The sequence below is a fragment of the Bombus vosnesenskii genome, unplaced genomic scaffold (genome assembly GCF_011952255.1).
Source record: "Bombus vosnesenskii isolate JDL3184/JDL3185 unplaced genomic scaffold, Bvos_JDL3184-5_v1.1 scf7180000013579, whole genome shotgun sequence".
Taxonomy (NCBI): Eukaryota; Metazoa; Arthropoda; class Insecta; order Hymenoptera; family Apidae; genus Bombus; species Bombus vosnesenskii.
The window spans coordinates 401,730-416,962 of record NW_022883131.1 but is presented as its reverse complement, the minus strand read 5'-3'; the positions used below and the strand labels follow the sequence as shown (position 1 = coordinate 416,962).

At 35.0% G+C, this 15,233-nt stretch overlaps 2 protein-coding genes across 4 annotated transcripts in view; one reads left to right on the top strand and one right to left on the bottom strand.

Moving 5' to 3' along the window:
* Window positions 1-211: 211 nt before the first annotated feature.
* Window positions 212-12,638, bottom strand: LOC117238639 (proline-rich nuclear receptor coactivator 2-like). The gene is made up of 2 exons (XM_033503716.1): window positions 11,733-12,638; window positions 212-10,693 (listed from the first exon to the last, which is right to left on the bottom strand). The coding sequence occupies exon 2, from the start codon at window positions 10,636-10,638 to the stop codon at window positions 10,234-10,236; it is 405 nt and encodes a 134-aa protein (XP_033359607.1). The 5' UTR covers window positions 10,639-10,693; window positions 11,733-12,638; the 3' UTR covers window positions 212-10,233.
* Window positions 12,639-13,739: 1,101 nt separating this feature from the next.
* LOC117238617 (RING finger protein 44) overlaps window positions 13,740-15,233 on the top strand; it is a 40,039-nt gene continuing 38,545 nt past the window's right edge. For 2 of the 3 annotated variants that reach the window (XM_033503647.1, XM_033503648.1), the window contains exon 1: window positions 13,740-14,088. Coding sequence is in view for 1 of the 3 variants with exons in the window: in XM_033503652.1 (XP_033359543.1) it covers window positions 13,963-13,988 (26 nt within the window). In the remaining 2 variants the exon portion in view is untranslated. The remainder of the gene's footprint in view (window positions 14,089-15,233) is intronic. The other variant, XM_033503652.1, reaches the window with a different exon arrangement.

Here is a 15,233-nt window from a genome sequence, read left to right as displayed (position 1 = left end):
TCTTGTTGCCACCATTCTTCTTCTTCTTCTTCTTCTTCTTCTTCCTCTTCGTCTTCATTGCTTTATTCTTCTCTACAAGCTTGAGGCCGCAAAAAAGATTCATATGTATATCGATCAGACGATAACTCGAAACGTGCGTTCGAAAATATGCTGCAGCCATATTGTATCCCAAAAATGAACCTCTCTTTCTTCTTCTGCTTCATCTCAGTCGTTTTTTTTTTTTTTTTTACATAACAAAATATTCTCTTTCACGCGCTCGCCATGGCTCGCACGATCGAATTTCGCTTCACACATTTATATACAATTGCTTGCGGATCTTATCTTTTTTCCCTTTCTTTCGCCTAGATCCGCTTTTCTTTTTCATCGATCGGTCTTCCTCCAAAAAAACTTGTTATTCGCGAAACGGTCACTCTTATTACGATATTTTTATAATACAGTGTTTCTTATGTATGCGCACGATTCGAATCTTAAACGTACTGCTTCTGCGTGTTTTACGTACAATAATAGATATATATATATTATATAACCTCTATTTTCTTATGTACCCTAAAACTTGACAGCAAATTGCATCGTGTCCGCGACGGAGTTTTATTAAAGAGACACGAATGGGAAATTCCATGATTTCATCATTTTATACATCGTTATCTTACGTCGTTTCTATCCCTGCATCGTTCATACGACTCTTATCCATCTTTTGTTTCTTAACTTCGTTTTATCTTATCGTCTTGTATCGCAGAAATCGCGACTCGGTAAAGTTTACTTATACCTATATAATTTACTGTCTAACGATAAACTCGTCGCCACTATTTCGTTGGGGAACGGCAGAACAAAAGTTCTGATCTTCTGTGTTTTTTTTGTTTTTTGTATAATCTTACCGGACTCGCGAAGCTTATACTCTCGAAGACGACAGGTTGATAATCGATATAGTTCATCGATTTTTCGCTTCTTTTCTTTTTTATGCTTGTAGCACTTTCTTTTTTTTTTTTTCTACATTCAAAATATATCTTTTAATGCTGTTATCAAGAAGATGAATTCGAAAAAAGGTAACACGAGAGAATCTTAGATTTCTCGTGAACACGAATGAACAAAGACCTGTCGTTCCTTAAGTACAAGCTTCCTCGAATGGATAGTGCCCTTTGGTGCACCGTACAAGTCTACCTCGTTCGCTTTAGCTTTTTTTTTTTAAATACTTCTACAGTTTCATTCGGTTTAAAGCAGACCAGAGTTTCGTAGAACAATGCTCTGTACAGCGATGCTCGGTTGTAAAATTGTAAGCTTACGAAAGGACAAAAAAAAAAAGAAAAAAAGAAGGTAAGAGAAATCATTCGAAGAAGAAATGCCACATGGTTTGTAGGACGCAACTCCTAAAACGAGGAGAAACATCTGCGCGATAAAGAAAGGTCATTTTCGTTAGACCTTCTTTATTCTTATATGCTTTCTAAGCATAAAAATTTTGGAAAAAGAAAGGAAAAAATCAAAATCCTCCTTCTTCAAAAATTTAGATCGCTTGTAAATTTCATTCAAAATATGATAGAGAGACTGCTGCATAATTTGCATAACGATAACTCAGCTATAAGAGCAGCTGTCACTACATCAAATTACTTAAATTTTTATAATAAACTAAAACAATACTGATCATAGTACAGCTGTAAAACTCATTAAAATAAAAAAAGGCAGTCAATCGATTAAACAACAACAAATTATAATACATAGAGTCGATCTACTCTTACAGTTAAAATTTACTGGTAGTTACGGTGGTGATCTAAGCAGCATGGAAACTAGGTCTACGACTCAAGATGGCCGCCGATCAAACATGGAATGGACATCTAGTAGTCCCATTAATTTAGCAATTGACTAGATTCGAAACGTATCTATACGAGCAGCATACAATTTTATTTCCTATGCAGGAAATTTTTATCTTGCAAAATTTCAGAATTTACCGCGCAAACGTTACTCCCCTTGAAACAAAAAAGAGAAGAAAGAAACTAAAGTCACTTCGCACACCGGTTATACGTAGGAAAAATTATTGTCGCGCACGTGCGGGCGATGGCATGATTATCTTTCTAAATGCTTCTTTCTTCAAACTACACACACACACGCGGTTATATGCTAATATGTGTGTGTTGCTTTGCTTTCTCCTTAGTATCGACCGCACAATGACGCACGAATCGCTCTGCACGTGCGAGAAATCGAGAGAAGTTAAACGGACGCGTTCTTCCAGCTAAATTCTTTTTATGATTTTTTCATCGTTTCTTCTCTTTGTTTAAATTATTCGTTTTACGAATCGTTCGAGTGCTTATAACCATAAACGATGTTCGCGTTGACAACGCACAGGATAAAACGCGTCCGTTTCTTTTCTTCTTCAAGAGCGAGAGTCTCTCCCTCCTGTTTCGTATATAATATATTTAATATATATATTTTTATATTTATTCTGTCTCGCACGTTCTTAAACTCACACAATTTTTCTTTTGGCACGCTCGCATACACGCACACACTTGCATTCTAGCTCTTTCTCACGGTATCACCGACGCACACATACTTTCTGAAAACACGCTCAAGGTATATATCAAGGTACATGGTCGAATCTCGATTCGCTAAAATAGTCAGTGCGTTTTTCCTTTACTCGCCGCCATTGCGACCAATCCGTTTCCCCTACTATTTAATAGTATAGCCGCACGTCAGAACGATACTGATACTTGTTCTATCATAATACGTAATAATTTTATGCTATTTGTTTTGCGTCGTTTATACCATGATCCTCGTGATTTTTGCGATTATATATTTTCTTCGAGCTAATTTCCTGAAATAAGATACGAGAGAAGAAAAAAAAGAAAGAACAAGGTTATATATGTTTTGTAGTCAGGCATCGCGCTGACGCACGGCTGGACTTTCACGAGCAGCAGCAGGAAGAAGGATAAAAAATATTGTCATCGACAGGCTCGTCAGAGATGCGTTATGGAATTTACACGAGTAAACAATCGATAGATTACGAGAAACTTCTCCTTGCTACCGTAGGTAAAAATCGTACTCTCCTTAACAATGGTCTAGCTCTTCGAAAATGTCTTTTTTTTCGATCGATATATAAATACGTGTCGTAGAATCACGCAGTTAATGTGATCTTTATTTCTTTTCTTTCGTTATCATTCGGTGACATCGAAGAGAGTGTCGCCTCGAATTCGATGCAACTCTATTCGAATGCAAAGCGACACTTAACCTACCAATCCTTTACTATCGAACAGCGAATGAAAATGATTGATGTCGAATGATTTCCGCGTGATTCTACGACCACTAGATTCCCTTGGTATCGAAATAAAACGAAAAGAAAGTGTTTCTTTCGCAAGAACGGTTGAGATCAAAGCGCACGCCTCGAATTTTGACGATTCTTTCAACGAAAATGATGTAAAAATTGTAAATGAAACACGAACAATCCCCGAATACGATATATGTACGAAGTTGAAACGAAAGAGAAAAGGAGGAACGATTTAGATCAGAATAATAACATCGATTGATTTACCGACTAAAATCATGCATGTGTTTAAAATATATTGATTCAAATATATAGTCATTGATCATGGCGCTTCAAAAAGACAGAGCTTTCTTTCATTTTTCTCCCTCTCTCTCCCTTTTTTCTTCCTATCTCTGGTTTTTCATCACACCTCTCAACTTAATTCTAAATTTAAGGCTTAATTAATTAATCGACATAGTGTTTCGTGTGGCTGTGTTTTGTGTCCCTGTATAATGATCAGTGCTTCGTATGAAATCGATGAGCTGTTGATTTTTCACTCTCTTGCATAAAAGATCAATTTTTTAAAACGATATTACATCGTATATTGGTAAACGATGTCGCGCTTCGAACTCACCTCGTGACAAAATACTTTTGAGGTTAAAAGGATTCGATGCGCGACACACGACTTCATCGTTCGTTTTTCTTATTGTTTGACGTTGTCGTTCGAAGACGTTGGTTCCATTTTGTTTTCTTTTATATGTTTCTTCTTTAATTATTCCGATAAGCGGGTTCATTCTCATTTTTTCCCCTCGATTCATTGTTTTAGTTACGAATTTTCTTTTTTAAGAATGTTTCGCCGGTATTCTTTCCCTAACGAGAAGTAGTACGGATATGCAAAAATTCGTATCGATTCATTTTTTTCGTCTGCTCTTTAACATCACTTTCGCACGTGAGAATTTTTCAGATACACATGACAAAAAGAAAGAAGAGAACTCTAAAACATGAATAGAAAAAGATCTTTCCATGTACGGACATAAAATTTCACCCTAAACCAAAAACATACGCACACCCATGGGAACGAATTACTTCTAAAGCTACATAGAACAAAGTAAATCATGAACCGTGGAAATAGAATAAGTAGCAAGCGATTGATATGTTCTTCCTGAAGTCATTAACCTAAAATTACACAGACTTGTAATTTAAAAAAAAAAAAGAAAAGAAAAAGAAAAGAGAAAAAGAGCACAGCTTTATTAATCTTATTAAAACTTAATTTTTAAAAAAGAAAAATATGGAAAAAAGAAGAAAAATGTAACATTCATTTTTCGGAAAGTAACCAATTATTTGCTTAATGAATCAATAATATTTAAATATATACTCGTTGAACGCGCAAAAGAACCTTCTAAAGAAACCACAACCAGAATTACGTAAGAATTCGCTATTTAGCTGGAAAAAGAAAAGAAAAAATAAACGAAATTTGGATCGGAAGAATCCGGATGAGTGCTTCTCCTCGTTATGTGTCACTGAAGAATCTAATAACACATCGAAGAGACGGTTTTCATGGAAGCTCAAAAGCTAATTTACACATCCAGAAAAGATATAACACACTTAGTCCGATGCAATGACGAATCAAAAAAATATTTCTTTCAAGAAACTGATCAAAGGAACGAACAAATATACCATTTCGACACGTTTCCTTTTTCTATACAATAATTATACTTTTTCCTTCCCATAACGTTTAGTGTCTCTACATTAGAGTTATGCGAAATTAAAGTAGAATTAGAATTATTAGTTACGGTTAACCCCTTTCCTTTTTCCAAAAGAGACCAGCAAAAGAAATTATTCAAAAGATATAAAGATATACACGTGTATAGATTGAAACAGGACATGCGAGGGCACGTAGCCATTTTCTACGTGCATTCGTATGTCACATGAAGTTCGTCGACGGATGCATCACGGTGTATATGGGAAGTCAATGATGCCACTCGCGTGAACGTATAAGGAATGACGGTCGTCTACTTCCTACAAAACTTGTGCTCGTGAATATTCATTGCAAAGTTTTTTTAGTAACCTAATAGTACGATATATACAGAAACCGAATTTCATAGAAGATTCCTGGAAAAATAAGGATAATTAGAGATAAACTGTTAACCTAAACTGGTCCAACTCAAGCTCCCTTTTTGCACAAATCTCGTTAGATATATATCTGGAGGTACTATTTTATCCTTACAAATAAGTATAATAAGACTATAATGTCTTTGACATTAAAATTATTAGCTATAACCTAACTCAAGAAACAGACTCCTAAAATTTTCACTAAGAGTGGTATCTTCTGCAACTTGTTTTACAAAATGAACACGTGATACATCCATGAAGCATTCACGAGAATCTTAATTTTGTCTTATTGATTATTCTTCGATTTTTCGTGTAACACGCGACGAACGATTTTGTACGTTACAATATCACAATAAATGCCGGTCGAGAATGGATCGTCTCGTATTATTCGTGTTGTTATCAACATTTCTTGCCCTACTTTTACCATTTGTCATGAAAATGAAAACGAATTGAAAACGAAAAATAAAAAAACGCTTGCAACTTCTTTTCGTTTAAACTGTACGTTTTAAATTCATCGCATAGAAAATATTCGCGTAAACCTCAAACGGAAAGAAGCGTATCTAGCTACGTTCTCGCGTCTCTCCGACCGGAAACGCGTTTGAACATAAAATTCCCGCCCGACCTCGATCCCATTTTTCGAAACGACCCAAGTTCTCGTTGGCTCTTATAATTAGAACTACTAGCTATATTCTCATCTTAAAGTCACGAAGGTGGATTACGACACACAAGATGGACGTACTCGAAAGAGTTCCTAAATAATATTAATTTCTTTGCTCTTGTCACGAAAACATTGCACCCTACATTTTAATTTCTTCATTACTTTTCTATTTCCCTTTTTGCATTATGCTTTCGAGCATTGTTTTGTTTTACTCTTATTTGTGTTCCACGATCGCGCATACGTACATCGCTAATTACTAAGTTTTTTGGATAATTAATAGCAGTAAGTCGGAGTGCGCGGCAAACCCCGCATTTTATGACAAAGAAAAACATGTTCCTTCTCCCACTTATGTTCTCTTATCCTCCCGACTTGATATACAACTCGCACACAGTGTGTATGTGTGTTTCATATTTCTCTCGTTTCGGCATTTGCGTTTTTCTCTCTCGAAAAAGGCGGTAATTATCTTGTTTTCGTATATTCATCGTACTTGCACGTTCCTTAAATTATCCCACCTTATCGTTTAATCATATACATATAATATATAATATATATATAATATATATATATGTATGTGTGTGTGTATATATATATATGTTGATCAATTACCAATTAAAAATTAGTAGTACCTATAGAGTCATCATCACAGCTAATTTCTTATCATCTTTTAAATTAATATTATTGGTTGATTATTCACTTTGTAATTCGTGCCCTTTTTTCTTTGGCGTCGCTTCTTTTCTCAGACGCCGTTTCTTCCTCTTTCATATATTTTCTCTCACTTTTACCACGCAATAGCGCCCTTTCTTCTTCCACTACATTTCGTTCGCCTTAAAGATCGCTTGAACCGAGTCTGGCAACCTTCAACTGTTTACTTTTTTTTTTACGTTTTCTGTATTTTTTTTTTGTTTCACTTTTGCACATACTGACTATTTTTTGCACTTCTCCGAGACTCGAGCAGGTAATTACGCATATTGCTGTTACTTAAAGTTTCAAACTCTTTTTAAGCCTTTTGCTCTCAATCGGAACGGAACAAAACGCCGTTATTACCGAGATATTTCGATTAATTTACCCTTTATGTATATGAGATATACATAATGCACATCGTCCGTCTACATTCTGTTTCGCCGTATGTACACTAATCCCTCCCATTTTTTTTTTCTTTTTTTACAGTACATTTACAGATGTTGCTTGAAATTTACAACTTCTTTATCAGCCCCCGTCTGTCTATTTACACCATTCACAAACGATGCGCGTCTGTGCAATAATCCTCGTATGCTCAAAGCGGGATGATGATTCGATCGATCTCTCACAGGACGGCAGTGCTTAATTCGTTTTACTTCACGCCCAATGAGGTCTTAAGAAAAACTCGTACCGAATTTGAAAATTTTCCATTCGAATCCTGGCACGTATTTACAATTAACTTTCAAATACCACACCTAATATAATTATACATATACAATTTAAAGCCGATTAATAAAATAATAATCACTGGACAAATACTGAAATCTCCTAGCAGTTTGAGACAGATCGTTGTACTTCCTCCTTCGAATCAAAAACACCAAACGAACGTGGAGGAGCATTTCTTTTAGCGAAGACCCTCGATAGAAACCCATTTACTTAAAAAATCTGGAACTTATGCGTATATTGTTAATAACGAAACTATGTATGCGATAAGAACGATTCTCTATCGATGTGATCCTATCTCTGTATTTTAAATTGTTTTTTCATCTGACCAATTGCGACAATTCCTCTTCCGTCGAGAGCAGAAACTATTTAGCAACAAGTATGGCGACCATCGTTTATCTTCAAGCTCTTATCTTATCACACATGTACTATCATAAAAAAACTATTTTTCTCTATGGAAACTTAGACGAACAGAAATTTGAAACTGCCAAAGAACCTTGAACAAATACGATTTTTGAGAAAGGGAGACGAATTCAAAGAAACTAATCTAACTAAATAATCGAATTCTTATGAAAGTAAGAGGAATGAAGACGGATGTTGATTAATATAATTCTTTCCTTCCCTTTTTCTCGGAACTGCAACTCCCTTTCGCTTTCTGCGAACCGCCACACAGCGACGATTCCCAAAAAAGAAAAAGAGAACGAATCGAGACAGTGTTCATTGAGTATCGTTAGTAAATTCGAAAACCCATGAAACTCTTCTCGATTTTACATCAAAATTTCTGTCAATCATTCCGTGAGACATACCGCTGTTAGATGCTATAGATACGATTAAAAATTTGTTTTGCCTTACGAGACTACGAAGATGGAGAAAGTAATTGAAAGTTCGAGATTGCACATTTTTGCCATCTTTTCTCTCTTTCTCTCTCACTCCTTCACGCAAGATATATACATTCACACGCATGGATTCACTCAGTAGCTTTTTCTTGAGATCTGCATGTACATATACCGAAACCTATCTTCGTAATTCACCTTAAAAATTAAACTTATGAAAGAAGAAAGAAAGTAATTACCAAAGAAAAAATGAAACTAACGTAATTTAAGAAAAGAAAAAAAAAGAAAAATAGTGCCTTCTTTTAGATAAAAAGAAAAAAACGTATTAGTTAAAACACCACTTCAAATAATTTGGTCAGTCTACTTGATTAAATATATGATCGTATTTTAGGTAAAAAAAAAAAAAATAAAAAGAAAGAAAAATGCAAGAAAAATTAAAAATTATTGTTACTATCTTTGTCATGTAACGAGTGCAACGTTAGAAAGAAAAAAATCATTTATAACAGTATAAAATTAGCAAAAATTTTACTTTTGAAATATATATGTTTAGAACTGAACCAAAAAATTTTGTTAACTCATAATTTCAGTATTAAATAATAAACGATATCCAATTCCAAATTTAAATAAAATCACTTTATAATGAAATCTTATGACAAGCTTCTGACCACATTTTTTATATTAGATAAAAATTAAATTTGTCACTTAAAGAAAACCTTCATAAAAATTTTGTTAACTTAAGCAGAAGCATTGCTTAATCTCGAATTTACTGAAAAATGGAGAACAAAAACTAATAAACATTCATCAAGCATATATCAGATTATTTTCACTATCGTTCATTCACACAATTTAATCCCATTTTTTCATTGATGAATTATGGGATCTCATCTGTATGCACGCTGGAAACACGTCACTTAAATCTTATGTAATGCTTTGCAGAACTATTGCAAAGCTGCAAAACGAGTAAGGATACCTTCGATAGTAAAAGAAGATAAATAGAAACCAACAAATTTTGCTCTGGTAAATCTTTCAAGGATAATTTGATTATGTCCTTATGATTCATTGAACATTGGATTCTACCAAAACTATTGACAACTTAACTGAACCTGGGAGGCAAGCAGTTACATAGGAATAATAATTAGTCTGATATACACTTAATCGATACTTAGGTTTATGCTAAAGAGCAGTAGATGAATATATATAATACTTAAAGTTTACCACTTATGTTGTAAATATAAAGTATCTTTCAATGAGGGAAAAAAGCAATTAGCATACATCTTGTGTAAAGATTTAAATAACTATTTTGGAAAGAATTCCGGGTTGCAATTGAAAAAGAATAAAACATACTGTCAATAATCAACAGTGCTAGGATGTAGCAATTTTGATTTAAACAAAAAAAAAAAAAAAAGAAAAATAAAGAGTATATAGCTATTGTTTTTAAAAATAGCTAATGCAGCTTTGCCTATGTCTTCGTACCATTTCGTCAAACAGATAATATAATAGTGTTTATGTATTTGTGTATGTGTATGCGTCTCTGCAAGTTAATCATATATAATAATAATCTAAAATACATACGTTTATATCTTCATAGACGGCGCATAATAGAATTGTTACAAGTTACCATATACTTGAATCATGGTTCACGGCAGACGCACCTGCGTCTTTCATACTCAATGTTTATATGTTCTGTATAGTTTTAAACAACGAATCCTGGTTTGTTTTTTCTTCATCTCCTCAGCATCTGATACCATGAAACTGAAGACGCTGGTGCCCTGTTTTTCTTGTTGCAATATTAATCGCGTATCGTTCTTAAGAGATTGTGTTATCGCGCAGTTATAAACACTTCTGTTTTTTTGTTTGTTATGTTTAAAACGTACAGCTTGACATCACATACAAGAGAAAAAATACATCCTTAAATTCAAGAGTAGGGGAACGATAATATCGTACCTGTCTCTTTGCTTTTAGGAGCTGGTAACCGTTTTTAGCGGTTTGTTGGTCTTTAGGTATCAGGCTTGGACGTTTAGTATCATCTTCAGATGCTTTGAAATATCGCAACTCCTGTCGGATTGTTGACAACTGCTCATCAGTCTCGTAGTCCAATGGCTCGGTGGTTTCGGAAGGCTCGCAGGAGATGGCGGTTCAGAAAACTTTGCACCCGCATAGAAACTGTTTGTTGGACTGCCGCGCGGACTGTAATCACATCGCAACGGCGAAGTTCTCGAACCCTTTGACAAACCGTGTGGGCTGCAGGTTAGTCTGCCGGTTGAATTTCTACCATGAGATCTTCCACTGTTGTGGAAAAATGTTGACGATTTGATTGCACTTGAACGGTGATGATATCGTTCCACACCGACATTCGGCGAACCCTGCCGGTCTACTTTGTTCTTCAATTTTGGTACCGAATTCGTCATGGCTTCTTTATAATACTTTCGTCCTTTCTATCACTCACGAAGTCAACCAACCCGTCTACAAAATTAATTACACTTTTAGCTTTCTAACACTTCAAAAAATGTTATTAATCGTGAATTCGATATTTTTAACATTTATCAGCATATGATTACGTCAACATGCAGTGTTTTGAAAAGAAGATAAGAAAATATTTGATTTTATTTTATGGCAAAACAATTTGGCATGCGTCATTCGAAGATATTAAAATTTCATCACCAAGCAATATGAAACATGTTTTACTCAAATTCAATACGCAACTGCTATAAGTCTGACCCCATACTGATCGATGATAAAAGTAACATACATAAAACACAACACTGTTTAACTCCTTGTCTTACCATTTTTTGTGTAAAAAAATATATTTCTGTACATATACATTGACATCAGATGATTACTGTCTCAATGTCATATTTAAAATAAAACTGAAATATTATATACTGAATTTGTACAATTCTATAAATTAGACTTGTAATTTAGAATTAAAATTAACACGCTCTGCGCCGGTTCTGGACTTTCCGTTCGAACTATTTTGGTTCTAAAAGGAAACAAAAATATCAAACATTTTCTGACAATATCTGACGCTAAATTATGATGTGTATACATTACGATATTCTATATATTAGGCTTTTTTCTTTAATAAAAATTTTATGAAAAATTTGTTTACTAAATATATAATATAATAAACACATTGCTTGTGTGATTCCACATAATATATCGATAATAAAATTGACGCGGCACAAAGTATCTTAAACTTCGATATAAATACAGTTTCCTTTCATTGTATATAGCTTGTTAACCTACGCTACGAATGTGACTCGACATTATTGTAAGCCAAGAAGTTGTTACAAAAGTTGATTTTATTATTATTGTTATAATAAATAAAGATATATATAACAAATATAAATATATGTAAATATAACAAATATAAAAAAGTAAATAAAATCAAAATCAAATAAAAACAAGAAAATAAAATCAAACACATTGCATTGAAATTACAACAGCAAACATAGAAGGGGGCGAAGAGTAATTAATTTTGGAGTTATATCAAAAGACTTACCATACGATGTCCGCGGGCTACTTTCTAAAGATGCAACCAAGTTTTCGGCGGTCTTTATATTCAATGAATTTTCTAACTGCGCAATAATCTCGGGATTCAGGGCAAAAGGGAAGGGGGAATAAATGGTGGGGTACCCTACGAACCTCCTTCTGAGCACAATGCTACCTCGCCTCTTTTACTTCGAGTTCTCTCGCAGTCCTCCCTATTCGTGTATTTTGCGAATTTGACCACATTCGGTGACCGTTGGTCACCTCTGCTTACACTTTTTTTCTTCCTCACCAAATAAAAATCACACGCGTCGCTCCCCGGAATTCTCACTCACTCACTCTTTCTCTCTCTTCCTTCCTCTCTTTCTCTCCCTCTCTCTCACACTCTCACTTCCTTTTTTTAACGTAGCTGGAGAGGCACAAGATGGCGGACACGAGTTGTTTGTTTTCGCTATTCCGCACGGATTTTTCACAATACGATCACCGTTCGACAGCGAAATTCTACGTATTCGTACCTTCGCAACGCGCATGCGCATGTACACATATGTTCGTAAAACATGAAATTAACTTTTATCAGCAATATCTCGTATGTTCTGCATATGTCGCGCACTCAAACCACGTTTATTCTATTTTAAAAACTGATATTTTATCATATCCGTGTTCAGCAACGCTTGTTAAATTTCTGCCTCTCTTTTTACAATTTTTTTTCTTTCCTCTCTCTCCCTTTGTCTCACTTTTAAGCTCATATTTATCATTTCGTCAATTCACACCAAACACTCGTTGAAACCGGATGTGTACTGCGTTCGAACTCGTAAACTATGTGCTCGTAAGCACGATCCTTCTCCCGTTCTCTCTCTTATCTTTATGAAGATACGAGCGAAACTTAAGGATTATGAATATCCCCCACCAGTCGTCTGGACCAATATTTTATAGCGTCACGTGATCTCATCTATCCAATCGCGTGGTTTCTGTCTCGGGTTGTTTCGGCTTTTTTCGTATGAGTCATTGGGTTCCCTTTGAAATCTTTACAAAATTAAAAATTAAAAGCCCTCTTAACATTAAAAATATCTATGAATTTTTTGAAGTCGGATACTATTAGCGTTTGGTATATTTTATATTGAAATTACTAAATAAACTAATTTGTATATAACGATCGGAAGGTAGGGCATGCCGATTGGTGGAATACAGCGAAACACGACCACGACAGCTCATGATACTGAATTTAAGGAATGATTTTACACCCTTTATTGTTTCTCTCTTTGTTTATCAGATCATCTTTAGCAAAGATGAATGGAAAATCACAAAATGTAACGTTCTACACCTTGAAACGTTCGGAAAAATACTTAAAGAAACACGTAGGGAAAGGTGTACATAAAAAAAGTGGATGATAATGTCAGTAACTACAGTTTCAAACCATTTCTCCACAACTTACGCTTATGATTTGAATTTTTTAAAAATTATAGTAGAATTTAAAAGTAATGTTAAATAATGCAAAATCTTTAAATTGCAATGTCTTTCTATACATGTATGTAATCTCAAAAAATGAAAAATACATGTAGTCTTTAGATGGAATCCGATGGAATCTGAAGTAAGTTATAAAACATTACGACGCAAGAACTGAAGAAGAAATAGTCTATAGAGGTGGATGGTGCGGAAAGCGATTAGCGTGTTCTCCCACCGTAGACATGTTTTTAAACTTACCAAAGTCTGCATGTATCTGTACACATTTATATACACTGACAGCACGCTTATACAAAGTGCAAATGCTCAAACATTAAGGAAAAAAAAAGCAAACTTATTTTTGTAATATTAATGGAAATTTGTTGTGAATTATTGGTCAAAGTTTCAAAGATAAGCGGTATTAAATGAAAAGAGAAAATAGAATAAAATTATCATGAATTAGAATGCGACGAAACTATGCTACTTAGTCGAGTCTTTTCTCTGTCGATATTGATGCATAACAACGCGACCACTATGAGGCAAGCAAGTGGTGCCGCCATTAACCTACGGCGAAATAAGCGAAGTTCGTGAAAGCGTTTAACTTGACGTCAGTGGCCAAGAACGCTGATAATCTTACGACGTAGATATTGCTACGCGGAATATCATACAATATTTTTGGTGGTTTACGGGCGAGATTAATTAAACATATGAACGTATTTGGTGGTTTATGGTTTAACATACGGCCTCGAGAATATCAGTAGGCCCATAATGGGCGGGGTCGTGGCTTGGGTCGAGTGAGAGACATGGAGCGACCTCAGTGTTCTCAGTGGTGAGCTGCACGGCCATCGCCGACCGTCGGTTTCGCCTAGCGCAACCAACGTACTCTGCTATGACATCGCTCTGAAAATCCCAGATTATCCCAGTAAAAGGTAGGAGTTTTCCCTCCGAAATTTGGATGCGCGCTGTCTCTCTCTATTTCTCTCGCTCGCTCGACCCCTGTCTTTATTTCACCCCCGGACGGTGTGCTGTTCCCAGACATTTCCCATTGCTTTTTCGTAGATTTCCCAAATGCGTTTCTCCGATGACTGAATACACATACATATATATAATTTTTCTTAACTTTCCCTATCCGAAAAATTTTTCTGTAGCAGTCCACCGTGATAATCCTCCCCCTTTAGATTTCCTTTCGCGTTATCCTTTCTACGTCTCCCACCATTCGATATACGCATTTGCCCAGCGTTCTTTGTTCGCTCGGTTTCGTATTTGGCTTTCATTGTGGTATACCACCTTCAATTTTCAATAAGTGCCCTTCGTAAACAGAGGATGCACACAAAGCGTGGAAACGTGTCCCTTACGTGCACATGGAAAGATAATTAATATATGTATAATATATTAATATATATATAAATATATACATATAATTATACATATGAAACTATGTATAGATATATATATTACGTTTGTTTGCACTGATATGCACCTATGATATAGATTTTTTCAATTTTTCTGCCATTACGTCCCTCCATGTTTAATCCACCTTCTTTTTCCTTTATCCCGTTCATATTCAGATATGTGTATATATTAACATGCTACATGTATGATCATACCGAACGTGTATCTGTACACATGGGACGCAAGTTTGTTTGTATATGTGCGTATATCACTTATACGTGAAAGTACGAGTACGTAGCAAAAGCTTTCTTCTTAAATTTCTTAAACTGAGCTTCGCTGTTTCGTTATACTTGCGCAACATAGCCATGGTCCGTTGTACCCCATATACGTACCTTTATTGCTAATAAGTACAGATCAGAAAGCGACAGGCGCATCGTCAAAACTGGAGAACGTATAGAAACGAAATCTTTTCTTATTATTGCATCTCTATGTATTATAGTTACAAAAATTGTTATGATTATCATCGATTTCTCATAGGAAACTGCCTGTCTTTTGAATTTAAACGCATGTGACATGCAATTGATTATTCGCTTAGTTTATATGTACATATGAAGCAACACTAGTTTTTCATGCATAGTTCATAGTGAAACTTCGTAGCTTCGACCAATATACGCACGTATAA